The sequence below is a fragment of the Panicum hallii genome, chromosome 3 (genome assembly GCF_002211085.1).
Source record: "Panicum hallii strain FIL2 chromosome 3, PHallii_v3.1, whole genome shotgun sequence".
Lineage (NCBI taxonomy): Eukaryota > Viridiplantae > Streptophyta > Magnoliopsida > Poales > Poaceae > Panicum > Panicum hallii.
In genome coordinates, this window is record NC_038044.1 from 10127363 (window position 1) to 10148492 (window position 21130).

Below are 21130 nucleotides of genomic sequence, written 5' to 3' on the forward strand. Positions count from 1 at the left end.
AGTGGAACGGAACACCCTCTAGAGGCCGGCGCTGAACCGGACGCCGTCTAGTGGTCTGCGTGGGTTCGACTAAACTGGGCTTTTGCGGGCCTGACAGCCCGAAGACGCCGGAAGTTCTCTACGGGGTAAGGTGTGTGGGGCCCACCAAACGGTGAGCCAGTCGGTCTCTACCAATCGGACCCGAACCCAAGGCAACTTGTGCGCTTAAATACGCACTTCCCTCGTCCGCCTCTTCTCCTTCCCTCCCCTCGCGCCATCGCCGGTGCCGCACCCCGGTGGTTTGGGTTCCTGCCCTAGAGAGCTGAGCTAGGGCGCCGCCGCTAGCCTTCGTCTTCTTCGCCAACCCGAAGCCTCGCAGAGGCAAGCTGGTGCTCCGGCCGGTACGTTCGTCTTCTCCGACGTCTCTTATCTCGCGCGTTTAATTTCTCCCCGCGAGCGCCAAGGCAGTGCGATTTCGCGCGGGGGGGCAACTCCTGGGGCAACATCACGTGTGAATCTCGGGTTTACGGTATAAGTCGTGGACTCGATCCTGCGTCGAGGGCTCGAATTCGCGCGGAATTGCCATGAGACAGATAGGGGAAGCTACAGGGTTTAGTATGTATACGTGCGCCTAGATCATACAACCAATCGAGATATTTGTGCAGCGCAGGTGTTTGTGTGTTTGCTGCACCGATATACCCTTTTGTGCGTCTCCAGTGCCTGCGGATGGTCCAGGGAATGGCGCCTTCCGGCGAGCCCGGTGGTGAAGATCTGCACAAAAGGGCACTTGAGAACCACCGTAAGGAGGCTGTGGGGTTCCTCATCCTTGCTAAGTCCATACTCAGCGACGATGCATACAAGGATCTCATCAAGACATCACAGGAGATTGTTAAACGAAGGCATGCATCTCCATCAAGTCATATTTTAGCTCCCTCCAAACCGTTCTTTTAATTTGTGGTTATGTTCTAACACTGTCCTCTTCTGTTGCAGTTCATGTACTGAAGGTGGAATCACGGCCAAAAAGTGCGAAGAAATTCTGTCGGAAGTGTTTGCTGGCCAAACTCACGTCCTAAAGGCCTTCCATCTCTTTCTGGCTGGGCGTGATCCCTTCCACGACCACGACAGCCAGCAGAGCTTACAGCTTGCACTCTCTTTCCTTTCGAAAGTGAAGGTGATATACACGGCTGCTCCTTGTTTAGGTTCTTGCTTGGTGTCGTTATTTAGCTTGATGCTTCCTTTGTGTCTGCAGGAGTCCCCGTGTATATCCCATGAAGATTACAATGATTTAATAGCCACCCTGACTCAGTTTATTGTCACAAAAACCGTGGGAGTTGAAGACGTTTACAGAAAGGTGCTGCTTGTTGATCAGTGGTTTCTTCCTAACGATTTGGAAGGACACTCATTTCACAATCATTTGTGTTTGTAGGTAAAGAGAGCCATGTATTGGTGCCCAGAGTTCATACAAATCTTCGAAAATTTTCTGTCTGATAGCCCAAGGGTGACTCTACCAAATGAGCAATCTCACCGAAGTCCAAAGACTAGTCCTACTGACAAGGTAATGCATTGCATTTCTCATAATTTTCTATATGGTCCAGACCACATGTGTCTCATATTCTAAAGCCCTAGGTCTCTTAATTTTATTTTTATGTGTCTTGCATATTGTTCACTGAGCAACAGGAATAAAAGTAGCCCCCCACCCCATGAAAAAAACTGTATTTTTTCCCTTTTCCATTATGATCCGGGATGTTATCACAATTCCTAAATTTTCATGTGCAGGCAGTTTTATGCTTTACTCCAGATGCAAATCATAGCTTGGATGGTAACCGAACAAAAACAACTAATATCAAATGTAATGTGTCTCAAGTGGGGCATCCCCACGATCAAGACCATGAAGAAACAGAGTACAATGTCAGGCAGAGACATACTCAAAGGATCCTTGACTCCTTTGAAACACCTACCACAGGTGTGTCAGTTTTCTTGTTTCTGCTCAGTAGAAAAGCAGTCACTTTGACATGTTCCAATTTCGATTTGTATCCCTGATTTCTGAAACGATATAAAGGAGTACACCCTATTTGATACATAATCCTTATCTGAGCAAAATCAATATTGATTTCTAAAAAGTCAGTGATAGTTCTGTTATACACACACACATATATGTTCTAATGTGTTGATAGAAGAGCAGCTCATGCTGGATACTCAATCTCGAGTGTAGTTTTCACTTGTTAAGCAAACCTACTGGGCTGAAATTCTGTTTGCGTATTTCTGACAGGTAATGGAGAATCACTTCTTGCAGAAGAGTATGAGGGAGACAAAACTGATCCCTTACCAGACTGGAGTTCCTCAAGAGAAAATGAATTACCCCCAAAAGTGAACCTCGATATGTGCACACGTTGCACTACTAGCTATTACCTACTACCAAAGAATGTAAATTCCTATAAATTCATGCTATTCCTATTTCAAGTTATTGACAACAAATTCTTACTTGGTCATTCTCAATTTCAGTGTTTAACTCTAAAATCAAGTTACCGGACCGAGCTGGGGCAGTCTATATTTAACGACACATTGGTTTCTGCTACCTCTGGGAGGGAGGATTGCTTTAAATTCAGAACTAAAAATCATTATGAAGAAAATATTTTCAAATGTGAAGATGACATGTAAGTAATCAATTGTTAATTTGCTTCAGTTTGTCTTTTATCAGCTATCTACGGCATTTTGCTTGCTCATGGGATAGTGAATAATCAATGGTCTTATAGTGCCTCTTTGAATAATGGTGTGTTTTTTTGTTAGGTTTGAGAGTGACATGCTATTGCAGCGCTACAAAGCAACCGCTGACTTTATTGGAAATCTGCAAGACAATGTTGACAGCGCTATGAAAATTCAAGAGTATCTAACTCGTAAGGAATGCTTTATCATGCAGAATATTTGGAGTAATTTTTTTCTTCGAATTGACTAATGATTGTTTCTTTTCCTTCGTTTTGGACCTGTGCAAAGCCTTACATAGGAGGTGCATTGAACAGTTATACGATGAACATGGCCTCGACATGCTTGATGCACTGTGGGAGAAAATTGATACCAGTACAGCTCTTGTTATTCTACATTCTCGTTTAAATCAGAAGATAGACGATTTGTCAGAGGCACGGTTATCTTTGAATAAAACGTGCTCCAATATTATTGCCAGTAATTATCACAGATCACTTGATCATCGAAGCTCGTCCTTCAAACAATTGGATAAGAGGAGGATGAGCCCAAAAGGTAGCATCATTATGTCCAGCAAAATACATGTGATTAGTATTAAGTTCTGCTGAAGCTGAGTTGCCTCGACTCCTCAGAGTTTTACATTTCCCTTAACATTCAATGTTTGTATCACTTGCAGCTTTGCTTGCTGAAGCCAGAGAAATTAATATGGCAAGGTTGAACAATGGGAATCGACATGTTTCTTCTGCTTGCAACAATCAATCAAGTTTGATTTTGGAACATGTACCTAAAGATACTGAGCTTCACATCCACAATGACATAGACAGGATGGTTCGCCGTGCCACCAAAAGCTGTCCTTCTGAACAAAAGCCAATGATGATTTGGACAAAATTAGTTCAACCATTTGTTTCTATTAATTGTCAGTTACCAGAATCAAATGGCACTGTAGCTCCCAAAGAAGCTTGTGAACATTGTGGTCTTGGCAAAAAATTTCTCAGGAGCATCCCTGAGTCTTCGTTTGCTAATAATATTCCTTTATCTTCGATGGTATATACATGTCTATATACTTTTATGGTCTTCAAATTTATTTGAGTTTCGAACTTGCAGAAAGTTTTTTTTCCTCATTGACACTTTGTGCTCATGGATTAAAATATAACATGCTTTCTGTTACTTTTCATTTCAGAGAGGTGGATATCTCGTAAATACACCCAATAGGTCTGCTTCTATACACGACGCTTGTCAGACAGAGATCGAGGAGGGTGAATTCATACCAGATGTCGGAAACATCCAGTTAGGGTCCATGCTTGAACCTGAGAATGGAGCAGCAAGTTATGATGTTCCTGATCCCAGTGAAGCTGGGTCAAGTTTTCGGTGCTCAGGCAGTAGTATTTATGATCAGGGTAATAAATCTGAAGTGCATCATGAATCAAGAGAAGGCTGCAATGTTGAAATGGGAAGTTTAGCATATTCCAAGAGACCAGCTGAACCGCATGATGTGAATGGCGGTATACCTTGCTGTTCTCTGGTTGTGCTCTTGAGGCTTCACCAGGTATTTCAGCATTTTATCTTGTTACATGGACCATGCTTTTATTTTTTCTAGCAGATTAACAGACCTGGTATTGAAGACTCTGCAGTTCAATGGCAGTACTGGTGTTTATTTTATGAAGGACCGAGGCTTGCAAGCAATCTGCAGCACCATATTTAGTTTTGTGTTGGACAAAACTGTCCAGCCTTTATAATTATTGTTGGTGTTACAATTTATTTATTTATCCTTGTATAACAGATTTTGTGTGAGAGACTACTAGTAGCAAAAGTTCTTTCGGCAAAAGCAAGGGACAAAGCTCCTTCTCGAGGTTCCGGCACTTGTGATGTATATGCGGGGTAATGTCCAGGATTCTTACCTATGTACCTGAACAGAACTGTTCGTGACTCATAGTGTAATAGTTCTAACTTCAATTTTCCTTTTCTATTGATTCCTGCAGGTTTAAGGAGGAACTCTTTAACCTACTAACAGGCTCTACTAACAGTTCTAACTTTGAGAAGTACTGCCTGACTTTCCTTGGGCCGAAATCCTATGTACTCTTTACTCTAAACGAGGTGATGGGCCGAGTTATCAAGCAGGTAATCTGAATTAGGGTGTGATGAACATTAGCTATGCTGTCTGCCTTGCTTAGGGGTTGTGTTTACTGTTTAGATGTTTGTTAATTTGTTGGGTTGACGTGCCTTTTAACCATTAGACCTTCTGCTTGCCTGATCCAGTTAATTTGTCCTCCAGCTCTGCAAAATTTGTCCAGGTGCTGAAGATAGCTCGCTTCTTCAGCCCCATGAGGGAGCGAGAGGACCAGACCCATCCAAATATATATCCCGCCATCAAAATGCAATAAGAGTAAGTCTCAGAGTCCTTCTGTTAGTTACCATCAGTATGCTTCATCAGGACATAATTAGTTGAACATCTTTGGTTTTTTTTTGAAAAAAAGAACATAATTTGCGGTACATGATTGTGCTCGAGATATCCAACTTACCAATTGCTATATGCATCTGTCCTCCCCACGTTCAGTCTCCGGCTCGTCCAACAAACGGATCACTGGAGCAAGATCATCATGAGGAGGGCGAGAAAGGTAGCAAGCCTCTCGACGACACTGGTAAGCCGATGCAGAACCATTTTCAGAGAAGGTAGGGGTACTGACCAGTGACTATCCTTGCTGCGCCCAGCTAGCAGGTGCCTATTCTCTGTTGTAACATGCAATGCATATGTATCTGCCTCGCAGGAAAAAGCGGAAGCTGGAGGCGGGTATAGCGAGCATATCTCAGCCTGGCGCAGATGGTTTAAACTCGTAGCTCCCGGATGGAACTCGTAGTAGAATAGCTGTTGTACAAAAGTTTGTACCAAATCCATCATGAATGTATGCTTGGGTGTAGTGTAGCAAAGCAATTTTGTTGGCTGCAATAGGCATGCACGAGCTGGTAGAAGTCGTAGTCGTAGCCCACAGAGATATATAAATGGTGAGCAGAACACCACTTTTTCTGCTGCTGATCCTATATGAGTGTAACCTTATTAGCTGAGAGATTGAATGCCCTAAGTAGGGAAGATGAGGCCAACTGGCCAGCCAACTTTTCGAACCGGGATTACCCCCATTTCCATTGCATAACGGAAGCAACATTGAACTAAGTCTGGAAATAGAGCTTGGGGAGGAGGGGGAGCAACATCTTATTCTCTTTGCGAGAACTTCACCGGGCATATCCGACGATTTTTTGGACACTTGCTGTATCCCTTTTCTTGTCGATCCATTCGTTTTTTTTCCCGATAGATCCTTGTACTTGTGTTCGTACTTTTTTTTTTGAACAATAAAAAAATTCGAACAATTGTTCATACAGTTTTGGAGGAAGAGAAGGATTGGATGGACGAGGTGTGTAACACCATGGCTGCTTTTAGTTTGCAAATCACTTCATCCGCTGCGTGTAAGGCCTCCCGGTCACGCCGATGCATGTAAGAAGGAAGAAGCAAGAGTTTAAATATGTGCTCCGACACATTTTTGAAAAGAAAAATTAAAGACTCCTGTTGTAGTGCGTATGAGATATGGAAAGGTCGAAAGGATGCAATGCTCCAATCTTTAGCTCAGAGCAGCACACTGAAGATCAGGTCGCAGATTGCAGGGAGCTCAGACTACACAAGATTGCGTACCAAAAATCTCGGTAATTTCATGCAAAGCTCTCGCGCTAAGCATGCCACTTTGTTTATTTTTTTTCTTCCTAGGTGTGTATGTTAATCTTTCTCCTTTCTACTAATCCCTTTCTTTCCCTGAGACCCCACTTCTTGCAACTTTGTACTATTACTATGGCTTGTTCGGCTCTAACTAAATAAATGAATGGGAGACGATTAGCAGATGATAGCCAGACATTACTATGGCTTTGATAGCAGATGATTAGCCGACATCCGATCCGCTGCCTGAACATATCCATTCGCGCAAATCGCGACCGGACGCCGGCGTAACTGCATGCAACCTCCGAGCGAGCGGCTCTTGCGGCATCGAAGCACCCTTGCTGCCAAACAGTTCATCCTATCCAGAAATAAGCTCGCGCGTGGACCGTCCGTACGGCACGCGCGCATGAGAAGCTTGCACGTAGGCGCTAACAGAAAGACCAGGGCTGAAATAGGCTTTACTTGGTTTGACACATGTCGATCCTGCTATCTGTTTCATATCTCCAGCCATGGTCGACATGTCGCGTCGATCCATGGCGCCGGCCGGCGCCTATAAAAGCAGCGGCGACGGGCCAGCCCAAACCGTGCGCTAGCTCTCTGCCTCTCCATTCTGACTCTTTGTGGCGTGCAAGGGGAGGAAAGGAAGGCAGAGGCCTCCAGATCGGATCGTCCCGATCCATAAACTAAACACCACTAGATAGTTAGCAGCAAACCGCAGCAACTAACCCGTCCCCAATCCACTGCAGTTTCTTGATTGCGGTTGCACACGCTATCAGTCACTCTCTGTCGCGGTGGTAGGTAGTTGCGGCCATCCGCAAGAACACACGCGAAAGAGAGGAGGAAGAAGAAGAAGCCGATTGAATTGAAGCGGCCGGCAAGCTAAGATGGTGAGCCCCGACGCCGTCCGCGACATCGTCGGCATCATCGGTAGGCAGAGCAACCTTTGCTTTTAAATTTCTCGATCTCTGGATGCATCATCAGGCACTGAATATAATATAATATGTGATCGATCGATCGATCGACCGTCTGCGCCGCTGCAGGCAACGTCATATCGTTCGGCCTGTTCCTGTCGCCGCTGCCAACGTTCATCCAGATCGTGCAGAAGGGCGACGTGGAGAAGTTCGTGCCGGACCCGTACCTGGCGACGTTCCTCAACTGCGCGCTGTGGGTGTTCTACGGCCTCCCCATCGTGCACCCCAACAGCATCCTCGTGGTCACCATCAACGGCGCGGGCCTCGTCATCGAGACCGTCTACCTCTCCATCTTCTTCGCCTACTCGCCCAGGCCCAAGCGCCTCAAGATGCTGGGCGTCCTCGCCGTGGAGCTCGTCTTCGTCGCAGCCGTCGTCGCGGGGGTGCTCCTCGGCGCGCACGACACCGACAAGCGCTCCCTCGTCGTCGGCAGCATCTGCATCTTCTTCGGCACGCTCATGTACGCCGCGCCGCTCACCGTCATGAAGCGCGTGATTACCACCAAGAGCGTCGAGTACATGCCCTTCACGCTCTCCTTCGTCAGCTTCCTCAACGGCATCTGCTGGACTACCTACGCGCTCATCCGATTCGACATCTTCATCACGGTCGGCCCCTCTCTCTATCTCACGCTCTCTCTCGCTCCCTTATCCGACCGTTTCGATCGGGCATCCTATGTATTTAATATATATGTATATATATAGCATCGCGTTGCATAGAAAATATACATGTATAAATATATATATATATATATATAAAAATATATATGCCGATCGATTTCCTGAATGTATAATTGAACTGCATGCAGATCCCCAACGGCCTGGGAACGCTGCTGGGCTTGGCGCAGCTGATCCTCTACTTCTGCTACTACGGGTCGACGCCCAAACCGAGCGACGACAGCAATAATAGCATGGAGCTGCCGGTGACGACGGCCGGCGACGAGGGCAAGAACTAGCGCCGCCGCGCCGGCTTAATTTCACCTAGAGGCGGATCGGGCTGGCCGCCGGCTCGACGCCCGGCCCGGCCGGCCGGGTAGGAGGTGTGTGTGTGTGTGTGTGTGTGTGTGTGTGGCTGTATGTACAGGTACTGCACGAGCATGCACGAACGCATGCAAGTCTCGTCGCGATCCATACGAGGACACGCAGCAAGCAAAAGCTGCTAGCTGTTTTGTGCCAGAATTTGGCTTCATTTCGGGGTGCCTTTTGTTGTGTGTGTATTTGTAAGTTATCGTTGCTGCGTGCTAATTTATTTGTTTGGGGAGTAGCGCAGGGCTTTGTTGCTGCATTGGCCGCCGCACCCGTAAATATACTTGTCGTGCTGCTTGGCACCCTGTTTCCCTATTCTCTGAGGGCTTTTTGCAGTGCATGTGTGTGCCTGTTACATTGTCTATAACTCCAGTGTTTTTGGCGAGCAATTCTACATCATGCACATCGTTGGCATTTTCAGGCGAGGTTGAAGTTGCAGCCTGACGGTGGAAGCGCTAGTGGTGATTTTTGACATGAGTTTTTCAGTGAGGAAAATATAATATGCAATACAAGTATAGAATTCATCAAAAGCATATAAAATTATATTAACAAGGTGTCTTACAATTACAGACGTTTTAGAATCAACGATTAGATCGGAAATGGAAAAAAATTATGTGCTAGAGCCCTAAGTTATTATATTTAGCCCAACACTAGAACAGTCTACGCGGCCTCGCACCTCCTCCTGTAGGCCGTGGCCCAACGAGTATGGGCCGAACGACCGACGTCAATCAGGTGGGCTGCCTGCCTGCGGAACGAGGAGCGCGGCTATTGACCCGCCTCGTCAACCGTACACCTCGCTCCGATCTAACCAACCAATGCAAGGTTTCCGGCATGCATCTCCACCAAGAAGACGACAACATGTGATTACCTACTATCCATGGATCAATCATGATCACCCATCTTTGATTTGATTTTGATCTAGCAGCGACATGGAGCATGAACGCATCACCTACGCCAAGAAAGGGGGGCAAAAATTGCTGGCTGCCAGCACGCGAATTAATCTCTGACAAGGCAAACACTAGCTAGAGTTGCGGATCGGAGGAGGAGGCTCGCTCACGAACCGGATCAGGTTCAGGCGTCGGCGTTCTCCAGGTAGCTCGCGTCTTCGTCGGAGGCGGCGGCGCTGCCGGAGGAGCGGCACGACAGGGAGGACGCGGAGCGCGGCGTGGGCGGCCGCGCCAGCCGCCGCCCGAAGCTGTCGTAGTGGATGGCGCCCACGAAGTCTAGCGGCTGGCACCGCTCCCCCATCAGGATCCGCCGGCTCCACAGGGCCACCTCGCTGCCCTTCTTGTCGATGGCCGCCCCGCGCGCGCACAGCGCCGCCGCCGGTTTCTTCCTGTGCCGGAGGAGGCGCCGGGTGGCGCGCGACACGCGCCGGGTGCACGTCTGCACCAGGCTCGACACCCGGCCCAGGAGCTGCTCCGCGTAGCCCGCTGCCATGGCGATCGATCTCTCTCGCTACCGGCGCGCGCGGCGTGCAGATAAGAACCAGTCGTATCCTGCAATGCAACGACCCGATCGAGGGTTTAAGAAATGGTCATGGCGAGCCGCGGGGCGCCAAGCGTCTGTCACTAGTGGCTCTGCCTTCTCATTGCGCTAACTTACCGGGATGTGCGCGGGAGATACACTCGGGATTTGACTGCGCAATCATATTTCCTATTTCGCTTTCTTTCTTCCATTGTAGTATATTTGTATATACTGGTCGGGGGGTTTAGATGCTAGTGGAACGAAGGATTATTTGATTCGATCTCATTAAACAAAAAAAATTAGATCCACGTATAAAGATTTTGAAAATATGGATACTCAACGGAGCCATTAAGAATGGATTGTTTGATTTTTTTTATTTGATTTGAAAAATAAGGATGCTGCGTTTTTTTTTAACAAAATTGGCCTGGTCCATAAATCTCAAAGTTGTTGCCATGAGATGTATGCAATGATATCAATCTCTCAACCATTAAGATGGCGTGCAATGCGTAACACGTGAAACCCGTATATGAGCATCTATAAAAGCACGCAATCACCACCACCTCCGCTGCATCGTTGTCTCTCCCCTCTTCACTATCCCCTCCTTGCTCACCCGCTTCAAGCAGCACGCTTTATGAATTCCTCTTACTCCATTTTTTTTCAAAGAATTCTTCCTCTCACCTCATCACTCTTGCAATCCCATGCCTTCACATATATATCCTTTTCGCACATAATCACCACCTATCGGAGCCGCCATATCTATGATTTCCTTCTCAAGTCTCAACCGTGAAGAAGGGATGCCAGCATCGCCATCGCCATCACCGTCGACCCTATACCGGGACTCTATTTTGCTGACAAATCATGCTATAAGGGAGATGAAGAAAAAAAATTCATTTCTTCCCCAAAAGGCCTCCAATCCAGCCTTCCACATCATCGATGGCACCTCCATCCATATCCTTCCAGCCAAGCCAAGAACGCGCAAGATCCTCCCAGCCCTCCGAACCACCCCGCAGGATCCCGCCGCGCCGATCCGCGCGCACAGGTCACTGCTGACGCACACCGCGCCGCGCCGCGCGGAGCCCCGCGCCGGGCATGCAGAAGCCTCCCTCGCCGCGGTCGTACAAGTGTCGCGCCGGGCGGCTGTCGCGGGGAACGCGGGTAACGCAGCCGTTTCGGCGCCATTCCGGCGCCTTTCCCCCCGCGCCCGGTGACGCCTGCGCCGCGCAGCCCCGGGTTCCGCGCGGCGCGGCGCCCACAAAGATACTTTGCTTGCAGCGCCCCGCGCGCCCCTCGTGCCCCGCGCGCTATAAGACAGGCGGGCTTGGCCCCTCGATCCAGGCTTCCATCACCTCGCCATCAGCGAGGAGCGCACAGCTGACAACAGAGAGTTAGCAGCAGGCATGGCAGGCGGGGGCACCGGGAAGGCGACCTGCTACGCGGTGCTGGGCGTGGCTCGTGACGCGTCCGCCGCCGAGATCCGCTCCGCCTGGCGCCGCCTGTCCCTGGTGAGTGCGCTCCGCCGCCGACCCCTTGATTTTTGGCTAACAAAAGGCACGAACACACGGTGGTGGCCGCAAGCCTTAACGCCGGGCTGTGGAGTTGCTTGCAGAAATGGCACCCGGACAAGCTGAAGGGGGCAGAAGATCACTCTCGTCTGAAGGAGCAAGCCCTGGCCAGGTACCACGAGATCCAGGAGGCCTACAAAGGTGAGTGCTTTCGTCTGCGACGGGCAGAGCTCTATCGAGACGCTGAATTTCTGACTGGAGCGTATGTGTTTGCGGCGTGGCAGTGCTGTCGGACCCGTCGAGGAAGGCCATGTACGACGCGGGCCTGCTCCTGCAGCAGCAGTTCGATGCTGCCCACGGCCACGGCGGCGACAAGGTTAGCTAGCCGGGGAGGGCGACCTCTTGCTATTTTCTTGTACGTTCAACTGATCGATCACGGCCACCGTACGGTACCCAGCTTGGTAGCTGAAGTGCTGAACAGGACCTGATCGATCGATCAGTCTCGTGTTCTCGTTCCTTGACACTGTTGCGTACAGCGATATTTGATCGCCATGCAGGAGCGTCTTGGCGCCAGCAGCGATACCGTGGACGAGCTGTCGGACAAGGTCCACAAGATTGAGATCAAGAGCTCCTCCTTGTCGGCTCGCACCGGACGGCCAGCCTGTGGACGGATCAATCTGTTCTTCACCTTCACCACCGCGGCGGCGCCCGACGCGGGGACCAGCCGCGGCGCTGCCGCCGGCCCCCGGTATGCCCGAGGTGCAGGCTCCTCCTCGGCCCCGCCCCGCCGTGCTGCCCCGCGCAAGATGCTACGACAGAAGATGATTGAGGCCAGGCTGCGGTGCGACCGCAAAGACTAGCTGCTCCGTTCGCCAGCCGGCGGCCCACCGTGCTGAGAGCTGGAGAAAATAATCGTAGCCTAGCCTAGCTTGCTCGCTCCTATATGCATGTATCCTAGCGCTGGCTACCAAAGCTGTCTGTCCAGCAATGGTGGATTACATCTGGTACCCGTGAGTCCTGTATAACAAGAGAGCTGTGCTATGAATCCGCCAGGCTGATCGTGCTACCAGTGTGGCGTCACCCGAGGAGTATCTGGATGTTCTTGATCCTTCAAAAAGCAAATATGTTTTTTTTTGCAAATATCGCTATTTTATTACATATACCGATCAATCGATTGATCGATTCGATGCTGGTTTTTTCCCTAAGTTTTTTGCTTCTCACAAGTAGGACGAATAGTAATTTTCGCTCTACACATCACACCACGCAGGCACGCACGCCCAACGGCTGGCCGTCATGGGCTGGGCTCGTTTCAGCAAGGCCCAAATCGTCGGACGTCCTCCTCCCTAGTCCAAATTCCTAAAGAGCGCGCGAGCGCTGCGTCGATTAGCAACGAACGGACGGACGCGTGGCGTATTTAGCGAGTCCGCACATGGAGGCACATGGACGATGGTTAGGATTTGTGGGCCGAGTCCATATACTATTATCACTTTTTTTACGTGACCTTTCCCCTCAAGAGCGGAGTGGTAATTTAATATCTGTACTTCAGAGTTCAAATCTTTTGATAAACCAGTACACATTTGGATCTAGAAGTACAATGTTCGAAGTGTTATAGTAGAAAGTTCCTGAATTTGAAGTGCAAAGTTTTGATTTGACAACTTAAAAGCTAGATATGTTATAAGCTTTGAATGTGTGATTCAAAACTTTTAAATTCTGGTTGCAAAAGGTTTTGATGTGTCACTTGAAAGCTACAAATGTATAATGTTTTGAATATTTTATTTCTAATATTCTTTGGTACAAAGTCTTACAATTGAATTTTGTAAGTAAATTGTACAAACTTTGTAAGTAGACTGTACAAAGTCTTACAATTGGAAGTTTCTGAAATTCGGATATACTTTTTAAAATATATGAATTAAAAGTTAGGGATCTATAAAGTTTTGTATATCTTGCCTGAGAGTATCTGAAAGTTAATTGTGAAGTTTTCAATATGCGCATTGAAAGAGGAATCTAGAGAAGAATCGTGTACATGATTCCAAAGTTTTTGACATTCAAGTATAAAGGTTTAGATATGCAAATTGAAAATTATGGATGTAGAAAGCTTAGTATACGCGATCTGTTAGTTTATGATATTCGAGTATGAAGTTTTGAATATGTAAATTGAAAGTTAGGACATTTAAAGTTTTGTATATGTGAGGTGCAAGTTTTTCATGATTTCATCATATGTTTTATTTACGTAATTTATAAGTTGAGAGAAATATTGAGAGTTTTACTTGTATGTAGGATTTTTATCATCTGAAAGTTTTGTGTTTTACGTTTAAAAATATATTTGTATTAGTATCTATTTTCTTCCTAAATATTGACACTAGTTATGTTTTATGTTATTTTTTTCTTTATTTCAACTTTAATATATAAAATAATATTTAACTTCTGCTTTCGAATGTATGTGAAAGCAATCTCTCACCTTACTGTATTTTTCCTCCCACACCGTTATCCTAAATGGGAAAAATAAGAAAAGTAAATGACAGTAGAAAAGGGAGGACCAGACAAAATATGCACATGTATATGGAAGAAGCACGTGTAACTAGGAAGAAGCTACCGAAGAAACTAAGCAAGGGAAAGAGGGAAACCGACTGGCTTTCGGTAATGCTTGGCTTCGGCCGTCCGACGCGTCGGACGCCTCTCCCTGTCATTCTTACCAACCGTTTCCAATCGCCGTTGCAGGAGCATTTGCTTCGTCCCTTCCTACAGGGCTGCTGGCCCGTAATCTGGAGCTGCGGGAGCCGCGACGCTAGCTGCTAGCAACAGGGGTTTATTGTAGCTGGTGTGATGGTACATCCCTGCATGCACGTAGTCCTCCGGTGCCTTCACTCCTAGACTAGTGATGCAATTGATGTTTTAAAATTTTAAAATTAGTATTTATCAATATTGTAGAAAATAATTTTGAAATGTTACAGATTGTTTCTTTCATTACAACAAGTATCTCTCAATATTGCAAAAGATGCTCTCGAATGTTTCAACAGTTGATATACAAAGTTGTGGTTCCTAGAGAAAAAAAGGTATATTCAGATTGCTACATGAAACATTTCCATTTGTTGTGGTGGAAGTTTAATTCTCATATAATATTCTAAGATAATATGTCAATAAGTTATTATTTTTGTCATATACTTTGTATGTTGCAAAAGATGTATATTGATGCTGCAAGTTTTATTTCTACATGTTACTTCTCTTTTCTGGATGTTGCATGAAACATGATGCGATGTTGTGACGGAAATTTTTTATCCTATAATCAGGTGGCGGAGTCTTTTCCATAATCTATTTTTATATTGCAAATGATGACGTTTATATTATACTATTTAAATTTTAATGTTACGATAGAGCGCCTGATGAGAATTTTTCATCAGACGTCCGGACGTTAGCAGCTGCCGTTGGCTTTTTATGTGCGCTGGGGACGTTCGCGCGCAGCTAGTATCCGGCAGCGATCGTGCGCTGCTGTCATGTAGCAGCGAACGCTCGCTTAATAAGAGCCCCGTCCCTAGTCCCTTCTTCAACGACGACGGCGGCAGTGCGGCCACGGCGCCCACCACCGAACGGGGGTGTTCGACAACCGCGCTAGGCGCCGGGTACGGCGGCGGCCGGAGCAGAGGAGAGGAGTGAGAGACACGGAGAGCAAAAACATTTGCCCAGACAGGCCCAGCTACGCACGGACTGGTTTGCAAGACGAATCCGTCCTTCACCCGACAACGGTGACGGCGGGCGTTTGCTTCCGGATGCTCTTCCACGAGCGCGCGGGGCGCCGGCGGCGAACGAACCGGAGATGGGGCCCAGCTGGTCAGTTAAGATTACGGGGTAAAATGAAAGCATAAGGATCCTGATTAACAATAGGGATCCGATTTAGGGGGTGAAGTGAAAAATCTAGGGTTCTATGTGCAAAAAGTTGGATCGCGATTAATAGTCGCGATCCAAATGAGGGGGTAAAGTGTAAAAATGAGGGCCATATGTGCAAAAAGTTGGATCGCGATCAGGGGTAAAGTGTAAAATACAGGGGTCCAAATGCAAAAACCTGGATCTTGATTCCGTGCACGCGCCGGGGACGGCGCAGACGTTGCCGGCGTCCCCGTTCCACCTCCAGCGCAGTCCACCTCTCTTGGCGATGCGCGGCTGCATCCCCCGCCGGCCGCTGTGGCTCCGGCAGGTCGTGGCATCCTCCTCCTCCGGCCGCGGCCTAGGCATTGGAGCTCGCCTAGCGGGCATCATTTGGGGCTGCTAATTCAGTAATTCCGTCGCGAGAGAAGTCTCGTGGGTTCGGTCTCCCGAGACCGAGAGCGGTGGTTGGGGGTCCTGGTCTTTACCTAATCAATCATGCAGGGAGGAAAGGTACGATGGCTTGCTCTTCTATAATCACTAGTAATCTAGCTATTCATTGAACTTTTAGTTCCTCTCTGACATTCAATTTAGTGCGACCAGCGAACTCTGCACTTACATGAGTTCTGTAGTATAAAAGAATGGGAAGCATGCCTTCCGTTTGGTCTAATCTTCTATGTGATTTGTACAACGCTCAAGCAAACTATCACTCTTACCTTACTAGTAGTGTCTACAGTTCATTTCTGAATGCAGGTGGCCTCCGCCAGCAGTCTGCATTGCATAATCCAAGCATCCAGTTGTCAGGTGCATTTCTTAATTGATTTTCCTGCAGAAAATGGTTGGCATGACAAACATTATATCTTTCCAATTGTTTGTAAAATATTAATTGCCTAGTAAGTAGTAACACACATGTACGCTTTGGTTTGTACAAAGAAAAAATTTGTGGAAAGAATGTCCTCTGAACAAGATCATGAAGAAAGCCATTCCAATAGAGCATGTCTACAACCCTCATAATAGTCTGCATCTTATGGCTGCTGTGATGATTTTTTTTAATCTTAACTTTCACAGGCAAACGGATGTGTTCTCCACACAATCTTAGAGCTGTATAGAATCAAAATAGATATGTTTGCTGTCTAGTTTAAGGTAGGACCTTCCAGTGTTTTACATCAGATTCACAACAGGACTATTCGACTTGTTCACCAGACTTAAGCTCATTTGCACAAGTTATCATATATTTTATTTAAGCTTCAGTAACAATCATATATCACTTGGTTCATGTTGACTGTAATGGTTTACCTGCTTTAGCATTTAGCACATCAAGTACTCTCCAACAGTTAGGTGTGAGGCTTGGCCTTCTTTTTGGCTCATCACAATCACAACACTGGAGCGCCACGCACATAAGTTGCTCAGCTTCCACATAGGGCCAATTTCCAGCATTCACATCTAATATTCTCCTGGGGCACTCTTTATCACGGATCTGTATTTTGACCTCATCAGTTATCCCAATCACTGATTCCCATCCTGTTAGTATCTGGAGGATGATGATCCCAAAGGAATAAACGTCTGCTTGGGTGCTCAACATCTGTGTTTTCAAGTAGACAGGGTCCATGTATCCAGTAGTTCCCATTGGCATTGTCATCCGACTAATGTTCTTCTGGCCAGATGGGTGAAAGTGTCCAGATGCTTACAAATTACATGAAGCTGAAAGTGTGACATAGAGCAAGCTACATTAACCCAAGAAAACTAGGACAAAGAGAACAAACCATGCCTCTTATAGTATGTATTTCTAAATGTATTGCACTGCAGCTTTGAGGATAGCACAGCATTCCCTATAGCATGCGTTTCTGTTTTGCAGGCTAAATCAACGAATGATGCCCTAAATAAGCATTGTGAAATGGCAGTATGCCAAAAAATGCTTATCTTACACATATATTACTAGCAGATGTCTGTATATCATCGATGCAAATCCAGAAACGAACCTGTAAATGTTTATATGTAGTCTTTCCAAGAAAAAACAAGAGTTTCTTAGAAACATGGCAGTGGCAGTTTGGGGAGTTAAGAGTAATCATTTACCAATTAATATCAATGACTAAAGAGTAATGATAAGCAAATAATAATCACAGCAATTGCAGTGGAAGACATCAAATACAATATACGGGTGTAAATAAGATGCGCAAATAATGAGGTGTGATGTGAATCAGCTGGTAGCAAAAAATGGTGTGAGAGATGAGAAGGGCAAAAGAAGGGCACAAATGCGCAATACACACAGTACACACAACCACCAGCACAATCCGTTCCTTTTGGACCACCTTAAAATATTTGCCTTCACTGACCATAGTACAGTTTCATGGAATTCCCATCTTCAGCATGAATAAAATCAGATTTTCTCATCAAGTGCTACTGCACTTATTCCTGAATAAAATCAATGTGTCAGCAACTCTGATTCAAAAGAGCCATTTCCAGTTACAACACATTTCTGCTCTTCTGAGGTAAGAACTAACAAGGGATACTAGTTCCCAATTTGATATTATTATACACTGATTTCCTGAAACATTGTAAATGACCTATCGTTATATAAGCAACACAAAAAGAAGAAAGAAAGAGCCCAACTATCTAATCCACCTAATCATGTGGTTCTGGGTGGGAGAAATCACAACACACTTGTCCTCTGCATCAGTATCTTATGGGTGAAAAAGAAACATGCAGCCTCATTGGACAGTGATTTTTCTCAAATCCATGCTCTGGGGATCTGAATCATCCATTAGGTTTCTAAGACCAACTCTCAGGTTCGGTACCCCCTCCTGCAAGATAGCGCACACTGGAAATATCGGGACACCATGCACTCTCCTCTTCAGTTCCTCGTACATTTCATCAGCTCCCTCTTCATCTATCTTGTTTGCGACGATCAGTGATGGTCGCCTCGTCAAGCCTTCTTGGTAATGCTCCAGCTCTGTGACCAGATCCTGCAGTTGCTCCCATGGCGGGATGCCCTTCCTGCCGTTGAGTGTGGCAGCAAGGTCAAGCACATAGGCGAGAACTTTGGTGCGCTCTATGTGCCTCAGGAAAGCATGGCCCAGGCCACGGTTCTCGTGGGCTCCTTTGATCAGACCAGGGATATCAGCCACTTTCACAGAGAAGTAGTCCTCATAGGTTAGGCTGCCAATGTTGGGCCTTAGTGTGGTGAATTCATAGTCGGCTATCTCTGGCTGTGCCCTAGAGAGAGCGCTCAGCAATGTGCTTTTTCCGGCGTTAGGCAATCCAACCAGACCGACATCTGCGATGCTCTTCAGTTCCAAGATGAGGAAGGTTTCGGTTCCTGGCTGCCCAGTACTCAAGCGGGCTATCTTGTCTTGTCTGTATGCTTTGGATGGTCGCATCTCCTTCATGATAAAAGCATTCCCCAGTCCACCTTCCCCTCCTCGTGCAATGATCAACCGTTGCCCAGGTTTTGTCATTTCAGCAACAGAATATTGCACATCTTGTTCCTGCCTCTCTTCGTCTTCCTCCTCCTCATCATCAATGTCGAACTCATCTTCATCCTCCCAAAACTCACCATCCTCGCTTTCAGTCTGATCCTTGTCATCTATCTCCTCCTGACATGGATAGGTTCTTACATCACAATCAGTGTTTGTGAATCCAGACTCGGAGCGCGTATGCAAGTATTTTTTATTTTCCGGGTGACTGTTGCTTTCCTTTTCAGCTTCATTTCCATCAGTATTATGCTTGAGCGCGATATACCGATGGGATAAGCCACCATCAAAACCTTTCATCACTACATTATCAATCTGATTCGAACTGGCAGAGGAGTGTTCAGCAACACCAGGTATGTCCCAGGGATCAAGAACTCTGGTTGGTTTATTTACTGAAAAAGAAGGTTGCTCCCCTTCGACTAGATGAATCACCGTGCCTACTGGTACTTGTGCGATCTGCTCCACATACAAACATAAGGTAATGTATGGCTGTCAGTTTTCTTACAAAAGGTAGACCTAATAAATATTCAGAAGGGCATATATACACGTCCTCATGGCTACCTTGTCAGAACCTCTTGTTCCTATCTGATTCTTAGAAACTCCATTGCCGCCTCGGCCTCCTCTCTGAAAACCAAAAGTAAACAGGCTAAAAGTCAGGTATAAATGAATTCTCAATAATTCAAAGGCTACATACCACATTAAGATACACCATAATTTCTAGCTTGACACTTTAGTTTCACAAATAAAAGTACGGGTTGGAGCTTTCCAATTCAAATATATTCACAACCTGAATTTTTAATTAGGTCACGGTGTTTTATGAAAAGAGGATTTTACATGAATCACAACTATGAGTGCAGCCAACATACATATCTTACAGGACAAAACAAATAAATAATGTATTTTTTTTTGAAAACATACCATGTGATGCTGCAAACCACTGAAATCCCAGATAGACCTTGAGCACTCAAGAATGACATCACCTCCCTTTCCTCCATTACCACCTGCATTTTTTTTGAACGCCAGATCAGGATCTATTGGTCCATAAAATTGTAAACAATATAGATCTGGCCAGTAGAGTGTTAAAGTTAGCCCAAGTAGCAGGAACCGACTTCAACCAATTTAAAGGGGAAACATTGGAAACCTTTTAGATTTCGTGCAAGTGGTGCAGTTAATCATCTACTTTGCTCATGATGTGTTGGTCAATAAACCAGATTACTTGAACCAAACAAAGCTGAAGGATTGTTGAGAACTAACTGGGTGATTCAGAAGAAAGTAACTGTTTGTCAAGCTTCAAGCTTGTTGTGGACGCTTTCTTGGGGATCAAGTACAGGCACAGGAAGAAGGAGACGCCGGCAGGTCCACCATCTAGTGGCTAGAGATTGTTAGTTTGTTTCAGTTTGTTTTAGTATTGTTAGCAGATTGGTTTGAGTTTGTTAGGGAATTTGTTAGTACTGCTGCTACAAAAGGAGCACAGCTGAACTCTTTGGGATTAGGCAATAAACAAGATCTAAACTACTCAGAGCCTCCGAGGGAGGGCGAGTTCATTGGGTCTCTATCTTGCCAATATATCTACCACAACAAAGCTTGTATCATAAAAAATCCAAGCTTTATGCGACTGAGCATTATAGAATGGATGTTCATGAAGGGAACATAAGAAGTGATGGAGTATATCACTATAAAAGGAACAACATATAGGCACCCAAACTAATAGTAACATCAGGCACCATAGCATTTCATAGTATGAAAGCAAGGCAGCACAATAGGGCAGTAAATGTAAATTGGAAGTGCTGTTTCACCCACCGTCGGGCCTGCCTTGGCGGTCGGACCTCGAGCGCCTGAGGCTGACGCAGCCATTGCCGCCGTCGCCACCCTTGGCGCGCATTCGGAACTTGTCCACCATCCCCCTCGCCTGCACCAAACCCACAAGATACGGCGCGCACCTCCGGTCAGAATCAGAGGCGGCAGACGGAGAATATAGAATAATCACAAATCGGAGAAGGATAGGAAGAGACCTGCAGGGGCGCCGTCTTTCCCTTCCTCCCCTCTGGCGCAGACCCGTAGTAGCATCCCAGCCCGCCGCCGGACTGCGCCCCCGTCCTCAGCGGCGGGAGCCGGCGGAGGAGAGCCTGGTGCCGCTGCCACATATCCGCCGGAGCGTGGAGTGCCCTCCGCGGCTGCCTACTGGGCTCGCCCGTGCAGTCTCCCTCGCCGCTGGCTGGCACCACGCCACCACCCCTTGCCCCCTTCGGCCCTTCTTTCTGCGTCCGACGCTCCCCCGCGCCGCCGCCGTCCTGTGTGGGCCGGACGCTTGTCTCTGGGCTGCGTGGGCCGATTAGTATACTTGCGTGTCTGTTTGTTTGGTTCCAGGCAAAAAAAAAAGGAATGCAGAAGAGAAAGGAGAAAGAAAAGGCATAGGGGTTTGAAGAACATGCCTAGGGGAGAGTCTGGTTTGACCGAGGAAGACAAT

General features: G+C 46.8%; 5 protein-coding genes across 10 annotated transcripts; 3 read left to right on the forward strand and 2 right to left on the reverse strand.

Moving 5' to 3' along the window:
* The first annotated feature begins 220 nt into the window (after positions 1-220).
* LOC112887959 (paired amphipathic helix protein Sin3-like 5) lies at positions 221-5877 on the forward strand. Of its 6 annotated transcripts, none has more exons than XR_003227665.1 (17): positions 224-380; positions 645-878; positions 970-1150; positions 1229-1330; positions 1406-1534; positions 1756-1942; positions 2249-2403; positions 2482-2633; positions 2767-2873; positions 2971-3231; positions 3353-3720; positions 3857-4222; positions 4457-4554; positions 4656-4794; positions 4933-5059; positions 5231-5346; positions 5442-5877. XR_003227665.1 is itself a non-coding variant. In XM_025954261.1 (17 exons), exons 2-17 carry the CDS (start codon positions 706-708, stop codon positions 5468-5470), a joined length of 2643 nt encoding a protein of 880 aa, XP_025810046.1. In that variant the 5' UTR covers positions 226-380; positions 645-705; the 3' UTR covers positions 5471-5877. The 6 variants fall into 6 exon arrangements, 4 of the variants coding, with proteins under 4 accessions (XP_025810046.1, XP_025810043.1, XP_025810044.1 ...); XM_025954261.1 differs by having other exon boundaries at positions 226-380; positions 4949-5059; positions 5231-5315; XM_025954258.1 differs by having other exon boundaries at positions 228-380; positions 4949-5059.
* A 1380-nt stretch (positions 5878-7257) lies between these two features.
* Positions 7258-8296, forward strand: LOC112885158 (bidirectional sugar transporter SWEET5-like). The gene is made up of 3 exons (XM_025950820.1): positions 7258-7300; positions 7414-7949; positions 8150-8296. Exons 1-3 carry the CDS (start codon positions 7258-7260, stop codon positions 8294-8296), a joined length of 726 nt encoding a protein of 241 aa, XP_025806605.1.
* Positions 8297-9437: 1141 nt separating this feature from the next.
* LOC112885159 lies at positions 9438-9806 on the reverse strand. The gene has a single exon (XM_025950822.1). The coding sequence runs from the start codon at positions 9804-9806 to the stop codon at positions 9438-9440; it is 369 nt and encodes a 122-aa protein (XP_025806607.1).
* Positions 9807-11138: 1332 nt separating this feature from the next.
* LOC112887887 (chaperone protein DnaJ-like) lies at positions 11139-12428 on the forward strand. Its single transcript, XM_025954175.1, has 4 exons — positions 11139-11335; positions 11440-11536; positions 11620-11711; positions 11872-12428. The coding sequence occupies exons 1-4, from the start codon at positions 11231-11233 to the stop codon at positions 12193-12195; spliced, it is 618 nt and encodes a 205-aa protein (XP_025809960.1). The 5' UTR covers positions 11139-11230; the 3' UTR covers positions 12196-12428.
* Positions 12429-17575: 5147 nt separating this feature from the next.
* On the reverse strand, positions 17576-20954 carry LOC112887886 (probable GTP-binding protein OBGM, mitochondrial). Its single transcript, XM_025954174.1, has 5 exons — positions 20676-20954; positions 20464-20572; positions 19582-19664; positions 19225-19287; positions 17576-19119 (listed from the first exon to the last, which is right to left on the reverse strand). The coding sequence occupies exons 1-5, from the start codon at positions 20805-20807 to the stop codon at positions 17902-17904; spliced, it is 1605 nt and encodes a 534-aa protein (XP_025809959.1). The 5' UTR covers positions 20808-20954; the 3' UTR covers positions 17576-17901.
* Positions 20955-21130: the final 176 nt, after the last annotated feature.